General features: G+C 44.8%; 1 protein-coding gene across 3 annotated transcripts in view; it reads right to left on the reverse strand.

Moving 5' to 3' along the window:
• ST18 (ST18 C2H2C-type zinc finger transcription factor) overlaps nucleotides 1-25,481 on the reverse strand; it is a 90,848-nt gene that overhangs the window by 24,948 nt on the left and 40,419 nt on the right. For all 3 annotated transcript variants that reach the window (XR_009490474.1, XM_025001822.2, XM_025001821.2), the window contains exons 6-11: nucleotides 20,676-20,810; nucleotides 19,472-19,562; nucleotides 18,414-18,518; nucleotides 15,227-15,414; nucleotides 12,521-12,732; nucleotides 3,106-3,351 (exon numbers count right to left, since the gene is read on the reverse strand). Coding sequence is in view for 2 of the 3 variants with exons in the window: in XM_025001822.2 (XP_024857590.1) it covers nucleotides 3,106-3,351; nucleotides 12,521-12,732; nucleotides 15,227-15,414; nucleotides 18,414-18,518; nucleotides 19,472-19,562; nucleotides 20,676-20,810 (977 nt within the window). In the remaining variant the exon portion in view is untranslated. The remainder of the gene's footprint in view (nucleotides 1-3,105; nucleotides 3,352-12,520; nucleotides 12,733-15,226; nucleotides 15,415-18,413; nucleotides 18,519-19,471; nucleotides 19,563-20,675; nucleotides 20,811-25,481) is intronic.

Consider the following 25,481-nt stretch of genomic DNA (forward strand, 5'->3'; position numbering starts at 1 on the left):
CGAAATGATCCATCTTCCCCATGACTGCACTGGGATGTCAGCTCCATCAGCATTAGATAGGAATGGACCCCAGCTGAATCCACAAAGCTGCCCAGATGACTCCTCACATGTTTCTAAGGAGAGAATATTTGTTATGAGACTTTACTTTCTGCTAAGTGTTAAGAAGTACACATAGCCAAGGAGGTCCCCAAGGGACCTACTCAACCCCTAAGTGGCAGGAGTGCCCAGAATATAAGGAGTACCCTGCAGACATTGCTACAGACATTATGGTGGTGGTTTACAGCTAAGTCATGTCCAACTCTTGCAACCCCATAGGCTATAGCCTGCCAGGCTCCTCTGTCCATTCCCAGGGATTTTCCAGACAAGAATACTGGAGAGGGTCACCATTTCCTCCTCCAAGAGATCTTCCTGACCCAGGGATCAAACCCACATTTCTTGCATCTCTTGTGTTGGCAGGCAGGTTTTTTACCACTGAGCCATCAGAACCTGTGTCAAACGACACAAAGACCCTGAAAGGGAGCAAGAACCCACTTTGCTTTGTTACTGGTGGGGACTGGACCGGATGTCTGACCCTGTGCAAGCAGAAAGAAGACTTGGGGTGAACAGTGACCATGGCTGGTATACAGTGGGGTTGCAAGGATGAGGAAGAGAAAGTCCAAGCCCCCAGCACATGGCACCAAGCCTCTCCAACGTGGGGGGTTTCATCCCAGTGGACTCGCCTAAGAATAAGGATGCACTAACGGTCACTCTGTAAGGGACCATCCTCCGTGCCACACATTTTTGACTGGACCTCCAGGTCTCATAGCTGGGATTCAGTTCAGTTCAGTTCAGTCACTCAGTCGTGTCCGACTCTTTGCGACCCCATGAATCGCAGCATGCCAGGCCTCCCTGTCCATCACCAACTCCTGGAGTTCACTCAGACTCACGGCCATCGAGTCAGTGATGCCATCCAGCCATCTCATCCTCTGTCGTCCCCTTCTCCTCCTGCCCCCAAGGATTAGGTGCCCTCATTTGGGAGTGGTTTAGGCAGGAGACTGATTGGCAATAGAGGGAGTCTTCTGGACTGGGGGTGTCCCTGACTCAGAAGAATCACCATCCTTGCTCTCATCTGGGCTGTGCTTCCAAAGGATCCACCCCCACCACCTCATCTCCACCTCGGACCCCGGTATGGAGTGATGGCAAGTGTGAATGTAGGCACATTTCTGGATTATACGGCAATGACAAAAACAAGGTGTAACCTTGGGGACTTTGCACAAGCTGACTAGGGAATGCAGAGGAGGACAGAGACACATGTTCACCAATTCTCAATCACCACCTGAGGCAAACCAGCTTCTTACACTTTGCAGGGTCTGTTTTACATTAAAGTTGGATGTGTGTGATTTAAGAAAATTTTTCTAAAGTAGTGTTATGATAGATTAACTCAAACCATCCCTAAATACTTGGGTGAACTTTTAAAAGCCAAAGAAAGGACAGTGACTAAGCCCCACATGGCATAATCTAACTGGAACCTGCTGCTGTAGGAGACCCCTGCCCTCCTGGGAAGGTGTGGCTGGTGGTGACGGAGACGCAGAGCTGCCTTGGGTCCTGGAGGCTCCTCCAGGCCACTCCCCCTCCAGCTATTCTGCACGCCTGCTTGACTGCTCACTCATCCAGGAGCTTGGCTACAGTTTGGTTCTCCTACCAGATGGGTGTCCTACGTCCTCGGGGCCAGTCTTACTGGACATGGGGATGCCAATGAAAGTGTGTGTGGGGGGAGGGTGGAAGGGAAGGACAGAAGGGGAACAGAAAACACCCCAATTTTTTGATCACTGCCATTGACACTGACTCATGCCCAGAGATGTTAAGGAAGATGCTCAAGTCACACAGGGAACTATACTCAGTATTATGTAATAATCTGTAAGGGAAAAGAATCTGGAAAAGAATACACACGCACATACACATATATATGCAGAGTGAGTAGTGTTAGTCACTCAGTCGTGTCCGACTCTTTGTGACCCCATGGACTGTAACCCGCCAGGCTCCTCTGTCCATGGGATTTCCCAAGCAAGAATACTGGAGTGGGTTGCCATTTCCTCCTCCAGGGAATTTTCCTGACCCAGGGATCGAACCCCAGTCTCCTGCATTGCAGGTAGATTCTTTACCATCTGAGCCACCAGGGAAGCCCATATATATGTATATATGTGTGTATGTATATGTATCTGAAGCACTGTGCTGTACTCTTGAAACTTATATGATATTGTAAACCAACTATACTTCAATAAAAAATAAAGTATATGTTAAAATCAAATTAGCCTCCCTCCAAAGTCTCTGAGCTTCACATATCTGAAAAAAGGGGGGTGATGCTTACTTCCAAATGTCTACTTCAGTTCTTCAAACGTGTCAGCTGGCAAGCACCAAGCACTTCCCTAGGACAGACAGCCTTGCAGGAAGGCTGGGGTCACATGTGCAGTGACCCAGAGTCTAACCAGTGGAGGGTGTAGCCGTGAACTCTTTGGAATGACACTGAGTCGGGGCTCATCAGACCCACCCCAGGGGGCTCCAGCCATGAGAGGAAGCTGATGTCTTCCTGCACAACATCTGACTTCTGGGGTGATTCCACCTCCAGGGATAACCCAGCTCACAGCTCTGGGGTTGCCACAGCTTGGACACCCGATGGCCAGGATCAGTCCCTGGACTACAGCTCTGCATGGAGGGATGCCCACACCATCCCTCCATGAAACCACGGAAGGGAATTTGACAAGAAGCATCCCTGTACAGATTTGCTCTCGTGTTCCAGCCTCTGGTGCAGAGACACATGGGCTCACGGCTCACAGGCTGCCGTGTCCCAGGATAGATGACACCACCTCTCAGTGCATACAACTCAACCCTTAACGGTGATATGACAGACTCTAATGACATCTCGTTTTAGGCAAGGGATGGGAAATGTTGAATTCATTTGTAAATATCTCCTGAAATTTAAAATCATCGCTTTACCAAAATCAAAAACCAGCTACAGAATTACGTGTTATCTAAATAGGATGGTGAGAAATGTGCAGGAGGAATAAGTGGACCACACTATCCGATCACGCTCTGTCTCCAACTTATTGATTGACACTGGAACAGTACCTCTTTCTCCTCCTCCGTCTTCCCGTGGGCTTTGCTATAGTTGATGGGCGTGTCCCAGCCTTCGTGGTCACACAGGGCCTGGTAGAAGGCAGCGTTGACCAGAAGGCTGCTGGTTTTGAACGGGGAAGAGGAAGCAGTTGGAACAGAAGGGTTAGTGGAAGTTAGGGGTGCAACTTTGTCCAGGATTCGAGCTTTTTTCATGCTTAAGTCCAACGTGCCATTCTCATCCACTTCTATCTCGGCCCCCTGTGTATAACAGGAAACAAAAAAAAAACCATGTAAGCAGTTTGCAGTGGTAGCCTGGCCATGTGGGGCTTTTAAGGGATCATTTTAAATGCAAGCTTTTATGGAAGTATATCTGATTTTAAATCTCGCTTTCTGATTCGCTTTGGTTAATGTTCAATTCTTAGGCAGACTTTTCAGAGCAGCCCCATTAGGGAGTTTCGTGTTTCTGGGTTTAAGCAATGTAAGCCTAAATATAAGTAAGATGGTCCAAATACTAAATGTACTGGCTAAACATATTTTATCTTTTTTTTAAGTTTAGCTTTAAATCTTCCTTTCTAGTTTGCAGAATTATCACTCCCAATTCATCCTTTAAAGCATTAACACTGGAGTTAATAAAGAGACACACTATCCCCCTCCCAACATGAAAAACATGCAGAAAATAACCAGCTGGGAGAGAATTTTTATTGGGAAATATTAGAACCATATTAGATTACTGTGACAGTGACATTTTACCCTGAGTGACTTGAACCAGAAAAGCTTGGTTAACTCATGGGGGGTGGGCTGGGGGAGGTGGGCAGTGCACGCCTAGTTCCCCCTCGGGGATGTGAGGTGGCAGCTGGCAGCATGACCAGGGTGGGGGTAGGAGGCTAAGCTCTACACTGAAAACTCCAGAATAAAGGTGATTATTTTCCAGATACTCAGTATGAGACTTTAATTCTGCCTCACGACATTTCTCCTCGGGAGACCTTGGCTGAGCTTCGTTTTGTTTTTAAGGTTCAAGTGCCAACAAGGTCCCCATGCATCCTGGCCCTTCTGCAAGTCACGTGCCCGAGGATGGTGTGCACGGTCCTGAATCGTGAACGCTGCCAGACAGTAACTCCCAGGACTCTCGGAGAGTGAGCTTTTTACCCTCCTAAGTGGGTCAAAGGAATACCTTCCCGGGGTTCTCATTGCCGTCCGTCAATTCACAATTAACTTCTAGACAATGTCTCTCCTCTGTTTCTTTTGTCTGGAAAAGCAGGAGACTTCCCTGAATATGTTCCTAAGATCCCTAACACCTACTTCCCAGAGGTTTATTTTAACCCCCCAGTTACACTCTGCCCTTATCCCCTCCCCAACGTTCCCACTGAGATGAGGTCCACTGTACTGTTGCTGAATTAAAAAATAAAAGCATCTCTTCTGTCTGCTTGTTTTACCTGCAAAGTTTTTGTTCTCAATCTCTCAGGTAAAGATGCTTTACGATATCTGTGGGAGGTAAATACACTTCTAATGTATTTGTACTAAGATGCTTTCGTCCTGTCTTTCTGTCCTTTTTAGTAAATAGTTTAATCTCCTGTGATAGTTTTAAGCCCTGAATTTCACAGTAGAGCTTATCCAGGATAATAACTTAGTAACCACCACATCTTATGCCATCTGTATAATATCAAATACATTTTTATACCAGCATTAATAAACCTTAGTTACAAAAATCCAAGATATTAACCATATCTGTGCTGCACACTCTCTCCACAGTACAGTGCAGTCTGCCACAAGCACATCAAAACAACTTTTGGCTTCAATGCTGATATGTAACTATAGCAATGAAACAGAGCTATAGCAATCAAGTTTAATGGCCAATGTAAAGTAAAATGCTAAATATTGTAGTTGCTGACATTTTTTTCATAAAAAAATAAAAAAAACTTGGGTTAAGACTGCACAACCAACATTCACATAAAATTCCAGACCTCTGTGACAGATGGCTTAGGAAAAGGGAGCCACGTGACTGGGCTGCAGCATTTTATAGTGCAAAACCCATAAATAGTGCAGATTCGAGCTTGCTGAAAAAAAAAATACCAACTATTCCAAGACAACACTAATATATATTTTAGTTTCTACAGGAAACTAAAAAAAAAAAAAAACTTCCAATGAGTAAATGAGAAAAAAAAAACAGAGATTCTCAGAGTTGTGGTGGTTCTACATGTTGAGTAATCATAGGTTGATCGAAAAAAAAAATCATTCCTAATGTTTGAAAGAGGTGGTTTTCTGTGCCCCGCGCCCCAGCCGGCTGCTCTGAGCACCTGACCGTGCTGGGGAAGGGGAGGGGGTAGCAGGCGGCCATGCGGGTACAGATGGGCTTTAAGTGAGCTCACAGATGCACTCGACAATTACACACAGCACCAGAGAAGGGCCCCTTTCTGCCCATGGATGGGTGGATCACACGTTTACTGCATGGATTTCATTCAGAGCAGTATCAATAGACATCATTTCTCTCTGTGCTTGAAATTCCACATAGCAGGGCAATGAGGAGGGGGTGGTGGTGGTGGGAGAGGCCATAGGAGGGGGAGAGGACAGCCCTACCCAGACAGGGATCCCCAGCCTGACTCCTAAGATGCTCATTTCTCAAAGGGCTTAGATCTTATTTGAATTTTAAACTTCTTGAGCCTGGTCTAACACTGCTCATATACTCTCCAACTTCGGAGCAACATCAGTGACCATGTAATTCAGCCACTTCTTAGTTAGAGATATTCCCTGTGAGGTGCTGATTTTCAAAAGGATTGAGAAAGCACATAACATTTTCAAGCCAGTATATTTAGGGCAAAAGAAAATGGAGAAATCTAGTGTCGCTGCCTTCAAGAAGCTTATTTGATGCATATAGGACATTTTTAGTGAAATTGACTACAAATTATTATTTTACTTTATGTAATGTATATATAAATTATACAATTATAAATTATTATTCAGCTGAAAGTTGAGGTGATTATCTATTATAAGCCTTATCTGTACTATAAAATCAGTAGTGACTCAGATGTCTGCCAAAAGAGGGACAATATTACACTGTACTTATTAACTGGCACATTATGTGATCAGTAAAATGATAATTTCAAGGACTTTGTTTCAACAGGGAAAAGACTTATGTCACTGAAAGCAGGAGACAACCTGGAATTTTGATTACACTTACAACTAGGGAAAATGGGAAGAAAATCGTTTTTTAAAGAAGAACAAAAGGGAATCACATAAATTCTTGCAAGGATAGGCTAAGGGCTCTTTTCCTCAAATATTTCCCAGGAAAATGATAATACTATATTGTTTCAAAAATAAAAAAATTATCTTACATTCAAAGATGGTGACAAAGTAAATAAAAAAACAAAACTGTAATTTTACTTTAAATGTTCTGATTATGAAAAGCATTAACTTCCAAGGTGTTGGTAGAATAAGATAGCCTTGTTTTCCTTATTTGGCATATTCTCCGTTGTTAATAAGGAGAGGTTGAACCACCTCCTCGTTTTGTGACAGCGCTAAGACAAGTGCAAGAGGAGGGGGTCTGCAGACGGGTTTCTGCTCCATCTCGCCACTAAGGCTCTTCTGTTCCTGATTCAGGGGGCGGAAACATCTTCTTCATATTGGAAGTCCTCTGAAACATGTTTTCAAAGTAGGCAGGGTACTGAATACAGTTCACTGTGCTATACAGAAAGTCCTTGTTAACGATACCCTGCCTACTTTGAAAATATGTTTCAGAGGACAAGTGTGTATATGTTAACCCCAAGTTATTTATAGCACAGGGCACTCTACTCAATAATCTGTAATGACCTATATGGGAAAAGAACCTGAAAAAGAAAGGATATATGTGTATGTACAACTGAATCAGTTTGCTGTATACCATGAACTAATACCACACTGTAAATCAACTATAATATAAAATAAAAATTAAATTAAAAATCGAATTAATATAAAAAAATAAAATCCTCTTGCTTATCCTCAAAAAAGGGTAACCAGGTACTAACAATAAACAAACTGGGACTTCCCTAAGGTCCAGTGGTTAAGACTCTGTGCTTCTTCTACGGGGGGTATGGGTTTGGTCCCTTGTCAGGGAACTAAGATCACACATACCTCAAAAAATTAAATGAATAAATGAATAAAATAAATGAACTGAAAACATCTTATTCTTACTAAATAGCAATTGAATATTAATATTAATGCTATTAAGAGTATGACTCGTGAGATATACTAATAGAAATCCTGTGATGGAATTCAGAAGAGAAGTAAGTGACTGAGAGAAGGTATAAAATTAAAGTGTTATTTAGTCTCTCAGTCATGTCTGAATCTCTATAATCTCATGGACTGCAGCTCACCAGGTGCCTCTGCCCATGGGATTGTCCAGGCAAGAATACTGAGTGGGTTGCCATTCCCTCCTCCAGGAGATCTTCCTGACCCAGGGATTGAACCCAGGTCTCCTGCATTGCAGGCAGATCCTTTACCACCTGAGCCACCAGGGAAGCTAAATCTACAATCTTTTCCCCTAAATCTTTGTCTGACACTTAATGTCATAGTGAAAACTCTTGGTAGACCAGTAGTTTGTACACCAGGGAATGATAAATCCATCAAGGAGATCAAAAGTTAGGCAAGAATTCAAGTTTTATCTCCAACAGTTGTAGCTGTGCCATTTAGGAGCAATTATTTAATATTTCTGCACTACTTTCTTCACCTGCAAAATGAGATGCCATTCAAGTATTCCTGGACTTCCCTGGTGGCTCAGACAGTAAAGAATCCACCTGCAATGCAGGATACCTGGGTTTGATCCTTGGGTTGGGAAGATCCCTTGGAGAAGGGCATGGCAACCCACTCCAGTATTCTTGCCTGGAGAATTCCATGGACAGAGGAACCTGGCAGTCTACAATCCATGGGGTCGCACAGAGTCAGACATGACTGAGTGACTAAGCACACGGTACATTATGTGCAGAGGGCTCATTTATAGTGCCTGACACATAGTAGGTATTCAGTAAACAACACAACTGATAATAATCATAATTTGATTGGGTTTTTGGACTCTAAGAGATCTCCCTATGCCGTTCTACATGGAAGCAAAGAGGTGGTTTCCCCACACACAGCACTGGTTCTCTGAGATCCTGACTACAGTCCCTCAGAGCAGTTCACTCACGTTGTGCGCAGCATCTGACTTCACATTAAAGTTACTGAAAAAGGCTGATTTTGGATTCTAACCATCCTCAGAGCCGCCGGGCTATTTCTGAGAGAAGGCAGCAGGAGTGGAGATGTGATAGCGTGTTGTTTCTCGGCCTTGTTCAAGCACAAAACAGACTTTGAACTTTAAACATTTCAAGCAAGTGTCAATTTTTTGTTTTCTTTTAAGGCACACTGTGCATATGCCACTTTGTCTAAACAGGTGGGGAAAACACCAAAACAAACAACAGAACACTTGGCAAGCGGCAGGGATTGGGATAAAGATAGACTGTGTGCCTGTTCCTACCTCTGCTGACGAGGGAGGAGGAGGAGGAGGAAGGTGGGGAGGAAGGAGGATGGCGTGGACCCCGAAAACCCCCGCTGCTCACTCCTCCTGCTGCCTGGTTGTCCTCAGCCCTGTGCTTATCTCAGGAGCACCATCTCCAGACTCAAGGGGGAATGTCTGAAGCTGTGGTCCACCTATGTTTTGCAAACTCACAGGAATTCCACATGGAAATGAAGCACAGGCTACAAATCTCAGGACCAAGGACAGTTCCAGTATCACACTATGGCTCATGCTTCAAACAAGTGTCTGTAACCACAATGATCTCCACTTGGTATTGCTATTACTAATTTTTCTCTGACTTGATTTCTCAAAGAGATACTTAAAACACCCACAGGTGATTTAGGCAGTGTGGACATGCTGTGTAAGTGCTGGATTGGATTTTAACAGGAGCCGTTCTTTCTAAGATCTACTTTTAGGATGTAGTGAATGTGAGCTCAGGCAGCGACTGAGAGCGTTTGCCCTGGCACCTCCACCCAGGGCTGGGCGGTGAAGGAGGCGTGTGGGGTAGGCAGACACTCAGGCTGAGAAACTCGGAAAGGAGAACACTTCAGAATGTTCATAACGTTCTTCATTGTTTTTGGAAGAGGTTCTCTTGCCTCCCTGAGGTTTGCCTCTGCTGTCTTATCTTACACATGAGTAGGGATTTTGCATATCACGAATTCAGTTATCCTGCCAAACTTGGGGTGAGTTATGACTTTGCACATAGCTTGAAAGAACTTGTATTAGCCCTGATGAGTGGGTATGAAGCCAGTCTCAAGGTCAGTGTCCTTTGGCTTGATTTTAACAAAGTCATGCCCACATGCAAGATTCGTAACTTGTTCTCCTCTTGGGCTCTTTAAACAACTTCCAAGAAGCTCACTGGGGGAAGGAAAGGACCAGACGGAGGCAGAAGAAAATAAATCCTTTGTCAAAGTTCTGGTCAAATTCCCTATAGAATCACCCACACCTCCCCTGGACCTCAGGAAAGGCCCCTCTGAAGACCTTGCTCTCCTCCTGCAGTGACAACGTTTTTCGTCCTTCTTTAACCGTAAGATCCTTGAAGACAGGGTCTCTGAGGGACTCTACTCTGTTGGGCAGCCCAGCACCTCCGGACTCTCCAGTTGGGACAGTTGAATCCTCCTGCCAGAATCTCTCTAGTCCATCAACAGTGCTTCTATGCTCAGCTCCAGAAGTTGAGAATGGGGGAAAGCCATGTATTTCTATATCCTGTTTTCCGAACTAGGAACTCAAGAGGTCTCTGAATTCTAATCAGCAAAAACAAACACACCAAACACCCACCATGAAGGAAGCCCCGCATCCTGGTGGAGAGAGAATCAGGCTAGTATTCAGTGCGGAGCGAGACTGTTTACACTTAATCCTACGTGAAACAAAGGGCACGGAGCAGAGGGCATTGTGGACAACAGAAACGGCAGGCACAGGGCACTGCTGCATTGGAGCCCATATTTCAGGGTTAATTACTTTGGCTTTTTCTCTCTCTCTCTCTCTTTTTTTTTTTTTTTGCTACAATAATTACTTTTTGTGGTTTCAGGGATGTATGAGATTCTCTTTTAAGGTCAGAAAATAGAATCCAACCAGGATAGAACTCTGCAAATCGTTACAGTCGTGTGCAAATGCAGGTGTGGAGGAGGGTGACACAAGGTGACGGTGCAGGGGGCCACACTGATCCTGTTTACCACCCACGATGTCCAGCGAGAAACGTTCATGGGAAAAAGGTTTTGAAAACTGCCAGCATCACAGGTTCTCTAAAAAACCGACTGCCGCACTTTCTGGCCCTTCAACTCTTATGGTCTCATCCGTGGCGGGGCTCCTGCAGTTAAGGTGTGGTTGACAGTTTTGGGGCTCAGACATTTGGGGGGTTCCTGTCATCTTTGTTGGATTCACTGCTTGACTTCAGCAATTGATAGAATGTGGAGAATACAAAGGTAAAAGGTGAAGGAACCAAACTGTACCTATCCACATAGAGCCTTCACCCTACAACCACTCACTTAAGCAAAGTTAAGTAGCATTAACCATTATAACGCTGGCGCTTTTATTATGTGTGCATGTGTGCTCAGTTGCTATAGTCGTGTCTGACTCTTTAAGACCCCATGGACTGTAGCCCACCAGGCTCCTCTGTCCATGGGATTCTACAGGCAAGATTACTGGAGTGGGTTGCTATGCCCTCCTCCAGGAGAGCTTCCTGACCTAGGGATCAAACCAATGTCTCATGCACTACAGGTGGATTTTTTACTGCTGAGTCACCAGGGAAGCCCCTTTTTTCTTACAGGACAGCCTAAACTGACAATAAAGCAAATAAGAAGGAAGACAGTTTAGTATCACTCCAATGAGCTGCACATTAGAATACCCCTTTAAAAAGGAGAAATGTATTCAGGTTTTTAAAATTTAAGAATTTAAGAATAACCAAAGTTACATTCTAAAGGACCCAAAATCATTCATTTATGTAAATAATCTCTGACTGTGATTTCTGGGGAAATTGGAGTTTTCTTTATATTTTTGAGGCAATGTGTTTTTCTTTGTTTAAGGAACTCATTTGTTTAAAACGGTTTTTGAGTGGTTTTTGGCCACCAACTCTTCCTGGGGTTTACTTGGCTCAGACCTGTCCAGAAGCTAATTCTGATTCTTCTGTCAAATGCGCCATGCCACTGTGCGCCCTGCTCTCCTGAAGGCCTGGCATGCACACAGGTGAGCAGCTGACTGCACCGGGATGGGCTGAGCTTAAAGGGAAAGGGGAGCGAATGCCTGTGCTCACTGAGTTTGCGTTAGAGTTTAACCGGGGCATCTTCCACCCAGAGCAAGGGGAACTCTCTTCTCTAATCACCACTTCTTTGGTGGCTCAGACGATAAAGAATCTGCCTGCAATGCGGGAGACCCAGGTTTGATCCCTAGGTCTGGAAGATTCCCTGGAGAAAGGAATGGCTACCCACTCCAGTATCTTGCCTGAAGAATCCCATGGACAGAGGAGTCTGGCAGGTTACAGTCCATGGGGTTGCAAAGAGTTGGACACAACTGAGTGACTAACACTTTCACTTTTCTCCAAACCAGCCTGGGCATGCTCTGTCAGCTAGCTTCTCCCAGCTAGGTAGGAAAACAATTTCTTTTAACAGCTTTCCATGTAGACAGAAGTTGCGGGCTCTAGCTGCCTGCAGCCAGTTCTGGCACCCCATCTGATGGTCACTGTTACTCTGAAACATCATGACTCCCTCCTCAAAAGCCAACACACAAAGGATCTTTGGTTTTTATTTTCATCAAGACATCCTAAACACAGATGTCTACTTCTCCTTGTTAGTTGGAGAGGAGAGGTTATTAGAGAAAGGTGATTAATTTTGTGAGCTCCAGAAAGATGGGGATCTTCAGAAACTTCCTAGAATTTGGTTCTGGATTTGAATTTGGGCCCTGAGCTCTCAAGAGCCCTTGATCCTTCTCTTGTTGACTTAATGGACCCAGGTTTTATGATGTCCTTTGAGAAAAACGACAGCATCTTAGACCATTTTATGCTCTATGATGATTCCACACACAGTAATGAGATGTCATGAATTTTGCCATGTTTTACAAGTGGCGGTTTCATTAAATACATCTTACCATCTTTGATTCTCAGACAGCGAACAGTCTCTGCTGTTCAGACAGATTCTAGTGCTGTCTGTGTTCATGCCGCTGTGGCCAAGACCCCAACACAAAAAGAGGTTTAGAATCCACTGGGCTCCCCAGCCAGTCTCCACACCCCCCACCCAGCTTCCTTGCACAACCTGCAAATGAGCCATGGTCTCCCTGCTCCTTGAATCCATCAGGCTCACCCCTTCCCAAAGACAAAGGGGGCCAGGCCACGGAGGTGGTGAGCATGGCCAGGATTGCGGAGGCAGCCTATCCTCACGGCGAGCCGCTGGCCCCCCTCCGGGCTCTTGGCCTGCCTACCTTGGCGTGCAGACCCTGCTGTCTGTTGGCGAGGATGTCGGCGGCTTCCCGGCAGCGGGTGGACAGGTTCAGGATGGCCGCAGCTGCTGCGATGTGGGTGTCTTCACTGCGCTGGCCGGAGCCGTAGGAGCTGGCACGGCCTGGGCTCTGTGTGTGGGCGCCTGCACTCGGCAGCCGGGGGGGAAATTTCCCTGGACTGGAAAAATGCTTCGCTGTTGAAGAGAGATTTGATTAGCAATTGCACAAACATGGATTTACTCATTAAATAGACTTGTTTGAAAGACAGAACTTCTTGCATGAAAATACGTGAAGAATACACAGAAACACAATCCATTCTCTCTGTGTACCTTAAATGAATGTTATTCAGATTGGTTTTCACTGGAGTTCATATATCAAACAAGGTGACTGCGGAGAAGGAAGGCCTATTCTCTTAATATTTTTTGTATTTATACGTTTTATGAGAAAAACTGTAACTCAGGTTACTGGGCACGTGCTCTGGCAGCACAGGTGGTAAAAATGGTAGATTCAAGTCTACGCTAGTGAAACTTATCAGGGACTAGAGAGGCTTAAGGCCACAACACCCACAAACAGTGTAGGTACGAGAATCAGCGATCCCTGCGGAGGAAATGGACTGCTTCATATTTGTTCTCACACCAACAATTTATACTTAGATTCAGAATTGCATGCTTTGCTATTTGTTATGCGGGTTTGTTTTGTGCTTAAGTCAGTAGCAGTTTCTCTTCCTCCAACTTGGTGGACCTGAGGAGATGATGAAGCTTTTTTTTTTTTACTTCATTTTTGTGTTCAGGCGCAGGGCAGCGAGTAGGGGATGGACTGAGCCCAAGTTCTCAAGGTGAACAGAAAAGCACTGAGTTATCAAGGCTGAGTCCTCCCTTATGCTTCTGCTATGGGTACCAGGGTGTCCCTGAGAGAATTAAAGATGTTTCTCTTTACTCTGGGTGTTTGCAAACATCATTCAGGGACCGGGAGGCACATCCAAAATTTAATGTGGGCTATAAAGGCATTTGGCTGTTTTACTGAATGTAGTGTTTATTTTAAATGTTTGATCATTATTTTTCATAAAATATAGTTTAAAGCATTACCAAATGTTATTCCTGTAGTTATAAAAATGTCACTGAAAATTCTACTTTTTAAACCAGTATCCATATTATATGAATATTTAGAAGGCTCTTATTAACTAGTTTCACCTGAATTAAATATATATGTATGTGTGTCTATTTTATATATATATAAAAGAAAACTATCTGCATATAGATACAAAACACTGTGTGTGTATTTGTGTGTATAATTTTCCCCTTGAATCTAATAGGTTGTCAGTGGTTACCTATGTTGGTTATACTTTATTTTTAGTAAGAACAGGTAAAACAATCTTTTAGAGTACAATATATTCTAATTGATGAACACACTCCTCCCTAGTCTGTTTAGCCACTGTTGGGTTTTATACCGCATTCAAGTTCTTTGAAAAATTTGGTGATTCATATCACAGAAGGGAGAAACATTCTGTGTTCCTAAGAGCACCACATCTAGGTAACTATGTGTCAGATCAAAGGGAGCCCAGGGACCTGCACAACACTGTGAAAAATTCATGGTCTATGGAGGACTCCAACTGGAGGATTATTTCCCTTTGTAGAAATCATTCCTGGATTTATCCCCAGGTGAAAAATCTCACCTACTCATTAGAATATTCAAGGACTCTAAACAACCGGAGAAAACTATTAGTAAAAATATCAAGTTTTATGTGTTACAAGTGCCTTTGCATTATGACCGTCCATACAAATGTGTCATTGTTAGAGAATGAACACATTTCTGCATTAATTCTTAAATCTGTGGGTGAACATCTCCATAGCCACACTTTTTTTTTCTAGTAAAATCTTGATTTTTGAATTATGAGTTTCCTCCTAGACCTTTCACTTTTTCTCCCACCTTAAGCCTGAAAGCTTTTGCTAATGCAAGTAATACTTTAAGTAGTATTTCGCTATTTTACCTATTGCTGCTGCTGCTGCTAAGTCGCTTCAGTCGTGTCCGACTCTGTGCGACCCCATAGATGGCAGCCCACCAGGCTCCCCCGTCCCTGGGATTCTCCAGGCAAGAACACTGGAGTGGGTTGCCATTTCCTTCTCCAATGCATGAAAGTGAAAAGTTAAAGGTGAAATTGCTCAGTCGTGTCCAACTCTTAGTGATCCCATGGACTGCAGCCTACCAGGGTCCTCCATCAATAGGATTTTCCAGGCAAGAGTACTGGAGTGGGGTGCCATTGCCTTCTCTGATTTTACCTATTAGATTTTCATAATTTTAATATGAATTAAAATTACTGTATTATAATAGCTATTGCAGTTTTCAGTGTACTAAACCCAATCCTGGCTAAATGAGAATTAAATATTTTGTCAGAATTACTGTATTTAGATTCAACAATGGCACCATATTTGTAGAATAATTAAAACACAAACTATTCACCATATTCAGTGTAACATCATGTAACATCAATAGTACTGATTAACTTATAATTGTTATTCTTATTTTATTTCACTATATATTTTCTCTCCTCCCAGAAATAGTATATTACCTATTAAATATTGCTAAATATTACCAATAAATAGTATATTACCTATTTAAATGCATCCCCTCCCATAACACACACATACACAAGATACATTTTGGGGGATAAGTATTGGAATTCAAGCTTACATTCAGGAAATGGTGGTGTTTTCCGACCTGTTTGTACAAGGGGGCATTTACCAAAAACCTGGGCATCAAAACTGGCGTAATCGAAGGGTATTTTTCCAAACTTCTCTTGCTCTTTTGACACCGTGGCTCTGGGAGACGTGATGGCTTGTGATCGGAAGTTGAATTCAATTTGCTTCACCAAGCTCGTCCTGAAGAGAGAGGCACAGAGCTTGAGAGAAATAGGAGGACACTCTTAGTGAGCGTCCCAGAGTCAGAATTTAAAGCAGGTTGGATATGTCACACCCGTGGGTGCTACAGAGATACGCACTGGGGAAAAGCACTGTGGTCACAGCCAGACAGGGTGGAGGGACAAGGAGGTGCTTTGGGCCCTGGGTGGCCTAGTCGGGGGGTGTGGGGGGCAGTTGTACATGGCTTGTCTGAGTCTCTCATCAGTAACAGAGGGAGCATCATCCTCCACTCATTAATAAAGATGGTTAAGGAGCAAGTATGTGATGTCTATTTGCACTCTGATCTACTTAAAGAAAAGGGTCATGTTACCACCACCAGGGTACTGATAAGGTGCACGCATCCCACTGTTCATCAGAGTAGCCGTGAAAGTCACGGCCGTCGCTAGTGAGGAAATGTCATCATATTCTGTTTGGCAGAGCCAGCAGGACCCTGACATCCAACAGGGTCAGTGTCCGCACCAGAGACTAGATTTCTGAACCAGGAACTTCTGAGCCTTTTTACTTTTTTCCCCCAAGTTCAGATTAAATGCTTTTGCTGTGTTAGGTAGTATTTCAATATTTTATCTATTAAATTGCCATTGCTTCAATATGAATTGAAATTACTATAATAGCTATCACATTTTTCAATAGAGTTATCTTAATCCAAGCTAAATATGACTTAAATATTCCTTTAGAATTACTGTCTGGATTAAACCAGGGCATCATGTCTGTGCAGCACCAATGTCAACTAAGGAAAACACAAATGTTGTGGTGCTGTGGTCTAAGGCTAAAGAACACAAATATACCTTTCACAATTTAGTAGTATCAAAATTTATTATTTTGCTTATTTTTCCCACCAAAACATACTTTGCTCATCAGAATGTCAAAGTTTCTGTGATATTTCTTGGATTAGGTAAAAATCTTTTGAGTGCTACATCAAAATATTTAAGTGATTAGTTGATCTTGTTATGGCATAAATAACTAGATTTATAGCCCTAATATTGCAGCAGTGTTCTAGCCTAAAATAATACGTCTCTTTTAAGTAATGGGCAAAATGAAATAATGCTATTTCTGCGTTTGATAAATAACCTCCTTAGGGAACTTCCCTGGTGGTTGAGGGATTAAGAATCCAACTCCCAATACAGGGAAAACAGGTTCAACCCCTGGTTAGGGAAGATCCCACATGCCATAGAGCAACTAAGCCCTTTTACCACAACTACTAAAGCCCTCAGGCCTAGAGTCTGCGCTCTGCAACAAGAGTGAAAGAAAGTTAAAATGTTAGTCACTCAGTCATGTCTGACTCTGTGCGACCCCATGGACTGTAGCCCACCAGGCTCCTCTGTCCATAGGATTTCCCAGGCAAGAACACTGGAATGGTTTGCCATTCCCTTTTCCAGGGGATCTTCCCAACCGAGGGATGGAACATGGGTCTCCTGTATTGTAGGTAGATTCATTACCATCTGATCCACCAGAGAAGCCCCTGCAATAAGAGAAGCCACTGAAACTGGAGAGCAGCTCCTGCTTGCCACAACTAGAGAAAGCCCTGGAGGCAACAAAGACCCAGCATAGCCAAAAAAACAACTTACTAAGGGAGAAACTAGAAAATACAGTAATACTGACAAAAACTCTTGTTATAAGATTTTTAATTGATAGCTACTCAGTAATTCATCATGATCTTTGCTTGACTCATCTTTCTCACTCATGTAATTTTGATTCTTGGCAAAGTCACGCCAATTGACCCTTTAATTAAATCTACAGAAGCCAATATTAAGGGGTAACATATCTTAAAAATGTTCCTAACAACTGTTCTTCTCAGCTCAGTGTCTCAGTAACAACAATGAAGATCTGGTTATCTGTTGTAATCCTGAAATCGTTTCTTTCCTGCATGTGTGATTTTTGTGTTAACAAGTGCATCATTTCACACTGTCTGGTCCTGTCATTATTTAGGTGTATGTAAAGCCCTCCAAAGTGCTTGAGAATGTAGAGGACCCAGGACCAACAGGAGGTATTTTATTACAAGTTACCAGTTTGGAATGAATTTCTGTTTTAAAGAAACTATATGCATATCTGAAAGAGAAGGATGAATATACAGCATCACATATTTTGAGTGATGAGATTTATGAGATGGAAATGAAATTGTTCAGTCGTGTCTGACTCTTTGCGACCCCATCGACTGTAGCCTATCAGGCTCCTCCATCCACGGGATTTTCCAGGCAAGAGTGCTGGAGTGCATTGCCATTTCCTTCTCCAGGGGATCTTCCCGACCCAGGAATCAAACCTGGGCCTCCTGCATTACAGGCAGACGTTTTGCCGTCTGAGCCACCAGGAAAGTGGTTACGTCAACCATAAGGTGGTGCCTGCCTGACTCATGGGAGGGCTTGCATTGAGTGACACAGAACTTTGATTAATACATGCTATCATATGAAGTGAAAGTGAAAGTCACTCAGTCATGTCTGACTCTTTGTGACCCCATGGATATACAGTCCACGGCGTTCTCCAGGCCACAATACTGGAGTGGGTAGCCTTTCCCTTCTCCAGAGGATCTTCCCAACCCAGGGATCAAACCCAGGTCTTCCGAATTGCAGGTAGATTCTTTACCAGGGGAGCCCAAGAATACTGGAGTGGGTAGCCTATCCCTTCTCCAGCAGATCTTCCCAACCCAGGAATTGAACTGGGGTCTCCTGCATTGCAGGCAAATCCTTTACCAACTGAGCTATCAGGGAAGCCCATGTTATCATATATTTCATATCTTTTTGATTCATCCACGTTACATAACTCTGCACACAGCTTAATTTTAAGTTGAACTTCTGGAGGGTCTAGCAGTTCATTTTAGTGACATGATGATGAACTGGGCCGGCCTCTCAAGTGGACAGTGGCTGCTGTGCACTGAAACGAAGGTGGCCCATGGTGCTGACACGTGGGGGGCGAGGGACCCTCAGTATAGGATCTCCGAACACAGGGAGCATAGGGGACTGTCATACCTGTGACCCTGCTCAGGACACTGTCCGGTTTTAGGAGAATCAAGCTGACTTTTGTCCTGGGACATTGCCAGTTTTTCAGCTGCAGCAATTGGACAACCAGAAAGACTGTTTAAAAAAAAAAAAGTGGGCAGATCTGAGTTAAAAAGAGAATGTAATTTGCTTGGGCACCTACCTCACTCATCCTTGGCGTGCACCAAATGTTGTCGTAATAATATTAATAGTTCTCTTAGCACCATTATCATCCTAAAAGATCCCAGAGGGCTTTGCAAACTACTGTGTCAACATTTGTCACCAAACCTCATCTCAGAGGTGATAGAAAACAAACTCATTTAAAAATCAAAATATTATGTAAAGGAGATATAACAATTATTTGGAAACTTGGTGATATTTTAAGTATTAACAGAATGCACTCATCCAATGGCAATTGTCCAGTTATAGCTAATTTCATGATATAATAGCTTAGAGTCTATAGGCAAAATGTTAGGAACTTAATTTTACATCTTAGTTTAAATGGAGAGTACAGAATATAAGTTTTCTGGCAATATGCATATGCATCAAATAGTATCTCATGATTACATAATCTATACATAATATATGTAAAACAATAAGCATTTTACCAAAATATTTACATGTATGCAATACATAAATGCACATATGTGTTTTAAGTTAGTTGCGATCTCTGTGGAATAACTCTCAATGAAATGAAATGATGTTTACCTTCAGTAATCTGAAGTTCTATGGTGACTGCTTTAATGTACATTGGATGGGGTTCAAGAGAACCCCTAAGCCATTCTTTCCAATATCAAACAGCTCTGGGGATGTTCAGAGCAGAGGTCACATTCTGTGTGTGTCCCTATGTGAGTATCTACCCCTGGTGTTCAAATATGACATTTTTTGTTGGCTGCTCTATGAAAATTTCTAGGGAAATAATGAGGTATTTTATTTTTTACTCTCCACACATTGAGAATTTCTTATCTATGTCAAGTGCTAACACAGTTGACAGTGATCCAGCAATAGTGATAACACAGGTTGAGTCCCTGGAGTCTCATTCGTATTACCTCCTGTGCGTGTTGCGGTTGCTGTTCACATGCCCTCGTCCCGTGCATCCCGGGGTGGGGCACTTGAGCACATTTTCATGCATGGCAAGAACTAAGCACAAAATAGCAAAGAAAAGAGCAATTTACTACCAGTACATCACATGCCAAGAAACTGATATCTCAACTTCGCATCCAAATGAATTTAGTTACAATCCAGCTTGCTCCCTTCCCATACAGCTTCCGTTGAAGACCAGAAGCCCATGCGGATGTCCAGTATTAAACGTCTTTGGGGCGGCTGGCACTGAGACATGCCCATGAGGGCGGGCTGTGTGGCCTAAGAGCTGTTTCAATAAGAGGCTCCAAAATAGAGGACGGAGCCTGCAGGTATTTCAAAGCTTAGGAGCAGCTCTTCCCTCCCCTCTCCCTCCAGTTTTGGGGCTCATGGGGGGACATGGGTGGAGGGACCAACAGGCCCTCACTCTGCAGGAATGTCCTGGGCGATGCCTCAGATGCCAGGTGTCCCTGCTGCCAAGGAGGTGGGGGACACAGGTGATGCTCCGGAATCTCAGGTGAGAAAGGACCACAGGGCACACAGAGCATCACTCAGGCCTTTTATCTTCTGTATATTCTGAGGCCTTGATGTTGGGGCTTGCTGACTCTGGGGAGATGGCCCCACCTGGGGCTCCCTAATTCCCAGAGGTTGTAAACACTTTTCAAATGCAAACCAGACAATTGGAGTTCATGTCTGACATCCTCCCCCATCTGATTCTCACTCCAGGACACTCTCCACCTGTTCTAACCCCAGGGCCAGGTCCCAGACAACCACAGACAGCCCCCAAGCTCCAGAGCTCCCAGGAAAAATTCCAACTGGTTGATCGAGACCGGCTTACTTCAGCGAAGGCTGTTGCCAACTATTCTTCCCCACTCTCAACTCCCCCACCTTCCCTGCTGGCCCTGGTACTTCCCTGGAGGCCCTGCCTGGCCTGAGGAGCCCCCTCCTCTTGGGAACTATGAGAAGCAAGTTATGTTTTCAACGTCAGTAATCTCTTGATCTGTTGGCCTCACTGCACCCCAATTTTTTATGAATACGCTGTATTTTAAAACACCCAGCTAGATGGAAATTGTCTTGACACAGAGAGAAAACTTGGTGTTTTCATGTCTAATCCCAAACTGGAGGAGAAAGTGGCGACCCCATGGACTTCTTCCAGGGCCAGGCGGCACTCACTCTCCAGGGGGACCCGCACTTTGTGGGGGCACCCCGAAAGGCTGCGGTGGTGGGGGTATAGTCCCGTCACGTGCCCTGTGCCGTCGCACCCGGGGATGGGGCACTTGGTCTCCCTCTTCTCAGGCCTCGGTGAGTCTATGGAGGAATTAAACGGAAAGACAGCTGGTCAGTCCTCGCCCTCCCTGCAGAGAGCAGCCCTTGTGGGGGCAGCCTTCTCATGCTGCTCAGCCTCCACATAATAAACACTCGCCTCAAATCGCCCTGAATAAGACCCTCCACTAAGACCTGCGGAAGCAGAAAAAGTGCTTTCTCTCTGATTTTTTTGGTATCTTAAGCAGAGGCTGAGATAGGGCGAGGGTGTGTCGAAACACAGTGATGGTTTCAAGTTGTCATGTCAGATCGTAGTTGAGAAAAGTCAGCCCTACACCAGAGGATGAGTAGGCTCCAGAAAAGCAAAAGAGAAGGAATTTATTTAAACCCACACTGTCTCTTATTGAGGGAATCTGGAAAAGCCAGGCTCAACCATCACACGATGAAGAAGCTGTTCTATTTGAGGAGGGACTGCCTGGCCAGCCCAGCAGGTCCTGGTGGCAGGTGCAGTGGCCCCAGGGCTCTGGGTTCCAGCCACGTTGGGAGGCTGACCTGACAAGAGGCCACCTCTTGCCAGTCCTGGCTGGTGGACAGGGCCGTAGGGGTCCGGGAGGCCCAGACCCCTGTGGTCGACAGCCCTGGATCAACTCGCAGCAGCCAAGGAGGAGAAGGGGCTATGGTTTCACTCCTTGCGCAGAAACTGAAGACAGAGGCTTAGCAAGGATGCGTCCTTGGGGGAGACCTGCAAAGTGTGGGAGCACAGAGAGTGGGGCAGCCTGGAGTGGTTCACAGGGCACTGTCAGAACACGGTGGGGGGCAGGGGTAGATCACATGTGCAGCTGTAGAGGAAAGGGACACCTAGTAACCCACGCAGTCAGGCGGCCTAGAGGGCGCGGGCAGAAGACAGCTCAGGGTCCTCATTTCCCAGCACGCCTGAGGCTAGGGGTTAGACAATATGTGTGAGTATGTGTCTGTGTGTGCATGTGTGCACCGTCATGTCCGACTCTTTGCGATCGCATAAACTGTAGCCCACCAGGCTCCTCTGTCCATGGGATTCTCCAGGCAACAATACTGGAGTGGGTTGCCATTTCCTTCTCCAGGGGATCTTCCCGACCCAGGGATTGGACCTGTGTCTCCTGCATCTCCTTCATTAGAGGTGAGTTCTGTACCCCTTAACAACCGGGGAAGCCTGAGGGTTAGATCAAGGATTACATCAATACATAAAATAAGTGAGGACTAACATGAATATGTTTATACTCATGACTGAGGGTAGATAAGCTTAAAAGTGAAATGCATTCTCAGAGGTGAAACTGCACTCTTAACTAGTGAGTGAAGTGACAATGCCAGCTTGGGACAGGTCTGCCCCTCACACTGGGGCTTCTAGAGAACCAGGACCAGAATGGGCAGAGAGGGCCTCATAGAAAGGACCAGCGTGGTGCAGAGACTGCGGTTATCAGAACTCCATCATTAGGAATTGGGAACACACAGTGCTGAGAGTGAAAGTCAACAGTCCACAAGGTCCTGCCGCAGGGAAGCCACAGGCGAGGGGTGCGGGCACGGTCTCAGCTGCTAGGACGCAGAGGGCCATATGCTCCGGCTCCAGAGGTGGCACAGAGCGCCAGGCAGCGCTGCCCGATGAATATCGTGGAGAGCAGACGTGCCTCAGTGTGGCCACGTCACCCCAGTTTTCGAAGAGAAACAGTCCTGGGCAGATGGGCACAGCAGGTTGTGTGTAATGCAATTATTGGGGGCGGGGGGGGAGGGGGTGCTAGTTTTAACAAAGCGGGAGGAGCCAAGGACCCTTGGAGTTAGAAGTGCTGCCTGGGGTGGGGGGCCAGGGATCAGCAGGGAAAGGACGCAGTTGGTGGGAAGGGACACTGGAATAGCCACTGTGCGTGTTTTCGGAGACAGGATTTAATGCCAGGATGTGGAGACTACACTGTTTTCTGGGAGAGACAAAGGGACATATGAGGAGTTCTGACATGTTGCATGATTTTGTGGGGCTATTTTTCACTGAGTCTGAAAACGCTGCCAAATTTCAAGTTCGTTTGGGTACAGAATGTCTGCAAAAAGCTAGTCAAAACCCTCGACGTTTGATTAACATGAAATCGGGATGGGGGGTGCCAACACCCCAAGAGAGCGCATTGGAAAGAAGAAGCGACCTGAATTCTGATGGCCTCCCTCCCTCGGATCTTGGCCAGGTGAGGCTGCATTTCCAAACCACGGTGAGAGGTCTGGCCACGCTATCTGCCTGCAGGAAGCCAGAGGGGGTGTGGGAGATAAGGGAGGCTGGCCCCTGCCCAGGTGGGGGCCGTGTCTGCCAGCCCCTCTTCGTGGGAACAAATATGCCCACAGTGCTCTCTAGGGCCAGCCCTGTGCCTGAACCAAGCGCAGCAGCAGCTCTGGGGGTGGGAGGGCTCTCTGGCCTGGCTTTTCTTTCTTCATTTTCTTTCCTGGATGCTGCTTAATGAAAATGACCTTGTGCTCTGGTGACCTGACATCCTGATGGACTCGTGGGCTTGTTCCCATGGCTCCCCTTCACCCTGAAAATGTCACAGGCCGTAGAATAAATTATACGGTGACTCTACTTACCCTGCGACCCAAAATCTCCCTGTGGCTGGTGGCAGCAGGACAGCCAAACCTGGTACCTTAAGACCTGGGTGAAATGATACTTTAAAATCCTAGTATTCTTGGAGAGCAAAGTCCCATGCCCGAGGCGCATGGGAAATTAGTGCTAACTTATCATTGTTTAATCACTCAGTTTGTGTCCAACTCTTTGGGACCCTATGGACTGTAGCCCACCAGGCTCCTCTGTCCATGGAATTTCTCAGGCAAGAATACTGGAGTGGGTAGCCATTTCCTCCTCCAGGGGATCTTCCTGACTTAGGGATTGAACCTGCATCTCTTGTTTTGGCAGGTGGATTCTTTACCACTGAGACGCCTGGGAAACCTGTTGTTAACTTAGGCGCATGGAATATACTCTCAAGAGAGAAAAAAAAAAAAAAGCTCCTCTTATGATCCCACACCAGGGATGAGAGGAAGAGTATGAACCTGGACATCCTCTGAGAGAAGCCAGAAGCCCCAACAGTCGGCTTCACTGTTCTGCCTGTTTCTTCCTGTCTGGAATGAAGTTCCCTGCAGGGACTTGACACCCCAAGGCATGACCTCACCCCCTCCACACACACACACACACACACACACACACACACACACACACACACACAGGCTACACCGTGGACCCATCTAGTCCCATCAGCGATTCTCTAAGGCTCCACCATGACCTGTATTCCCTAACTCACATTCTATTGCCTTGCTAACTTTTGTAAACAAAAAATGTTTTGAAAGTTCTATAGAAGAGACCAAAGTATTATCATGTGTTTTAAACTGTGGAACAGACAAAGTGTCTCTGAAGTCGAGATATCAGTGGCTGAAGATGCCATCAGTTGCAAGAGGAAACATTATCCTGTGTGCCAGTGAGAAAGGAGAAACAATTGAAAACTGAATAATGGCACACCCTTCCAATTTTACAAAGATGCTAAAATGGGAAAACTGTGTCTTAGAAGGGAGGAAATAGAGTGCTTTGGAAATGATGGGGTTTGGGAATAGGAAGTAAATCTCATCTTTTTTTCTGATTTTGTTGTTCATTAAAACACATACACATGCACACACACAAACACATACACACACAGGTAAGTTTCCAAGCTGAGTGTGAATGGAGTGCTCAGGGCTGCTTATACAGCATCCTACCCCAGATTACATGCTAGTCCTTAATATTCAGCCCTTACAGTATGTACCCAAAGAACTACTTATCTTATCCCTCACCAAATGACATTATTTTATTCTTTTCTCCTCAGAGATGAGTTGCAACACAGTATTAGACAAGATTTCAGATGAGTACTAAAATGGATTTAAAATACCCACCTGATTTCTCGATAAATTTCAATGATCAAAACATCTTGCCAGATAGCACATTATTCTCATCAACCCTGTAAGTCCCCAAACTTGACCTTCTCTAGTATATTCCTCCCCTAATTCTGTGATTCTCAGATTTTACGGTGTCAAAGAGTCACCTCAGGAACTTGCTTTAAAAAAAGCAAGTTATGCACATGAAAAGATGCTCAACATTGCTAATTATTAGAGACAGCAAATCAAAACTACAGTGAGGTACCACTTCACACCAGTCAGAATGACCATCATTAAAACGTCTATAAACAAAAAATGCTAGAGAGGGTGTGGGGAAAAGGAACCCTCCTGCGCCACTGGTGGGAATGTAAACTGGTACAACCACTACAGAGCACAGCAAGGAGGTTCCGCAGAAAACTGAAAATAGAGTTACCATATGATCCAGCCACCCCACACCTGGGCACATATCTGGAGGAAAATGTGGTTTGGTTCAAAAGGACATATACATCCTAATGTTCATCGCTGCACTATTCACAATAGCCAAGACATGGATGAACCTAAATGTCCACTGAAAGAAGACTGGATAAAGAAGAGGTAGTATGTACATACAATGGACTATTCAGCCATAAAAAAAAAATAAAATAATACCATTTGCAGCAACATGGATGGACCCAGAGAGCATCATACTAAGTGAAGTAAGTCAGACAGAGAAAGACAAACATCGTATGATGTTGCTTATATGTGGAATCTAAAATAATGGTACCTATCCATGAAATAGACTCACAGACATAGAAAATGAACTTAAGGTTACCC

The sequence above is a fragment of the Bos taurus genome, chromosome 14 (assembly GCF_002263795.3).
Source record: "Bos taurus isolate L1 Dominette 01449 registration number 42190680 breed Hereford chromosome 14, ARS-UCD2.0, whole genome shotgun sequence".
Classification (NCBI taxonomy): domain Eukaryota; kingdom Metazoa; phylum Chordata; class Mammalia; order Artiodactyla; family Bovidae; genus Bos; species Bos taurus.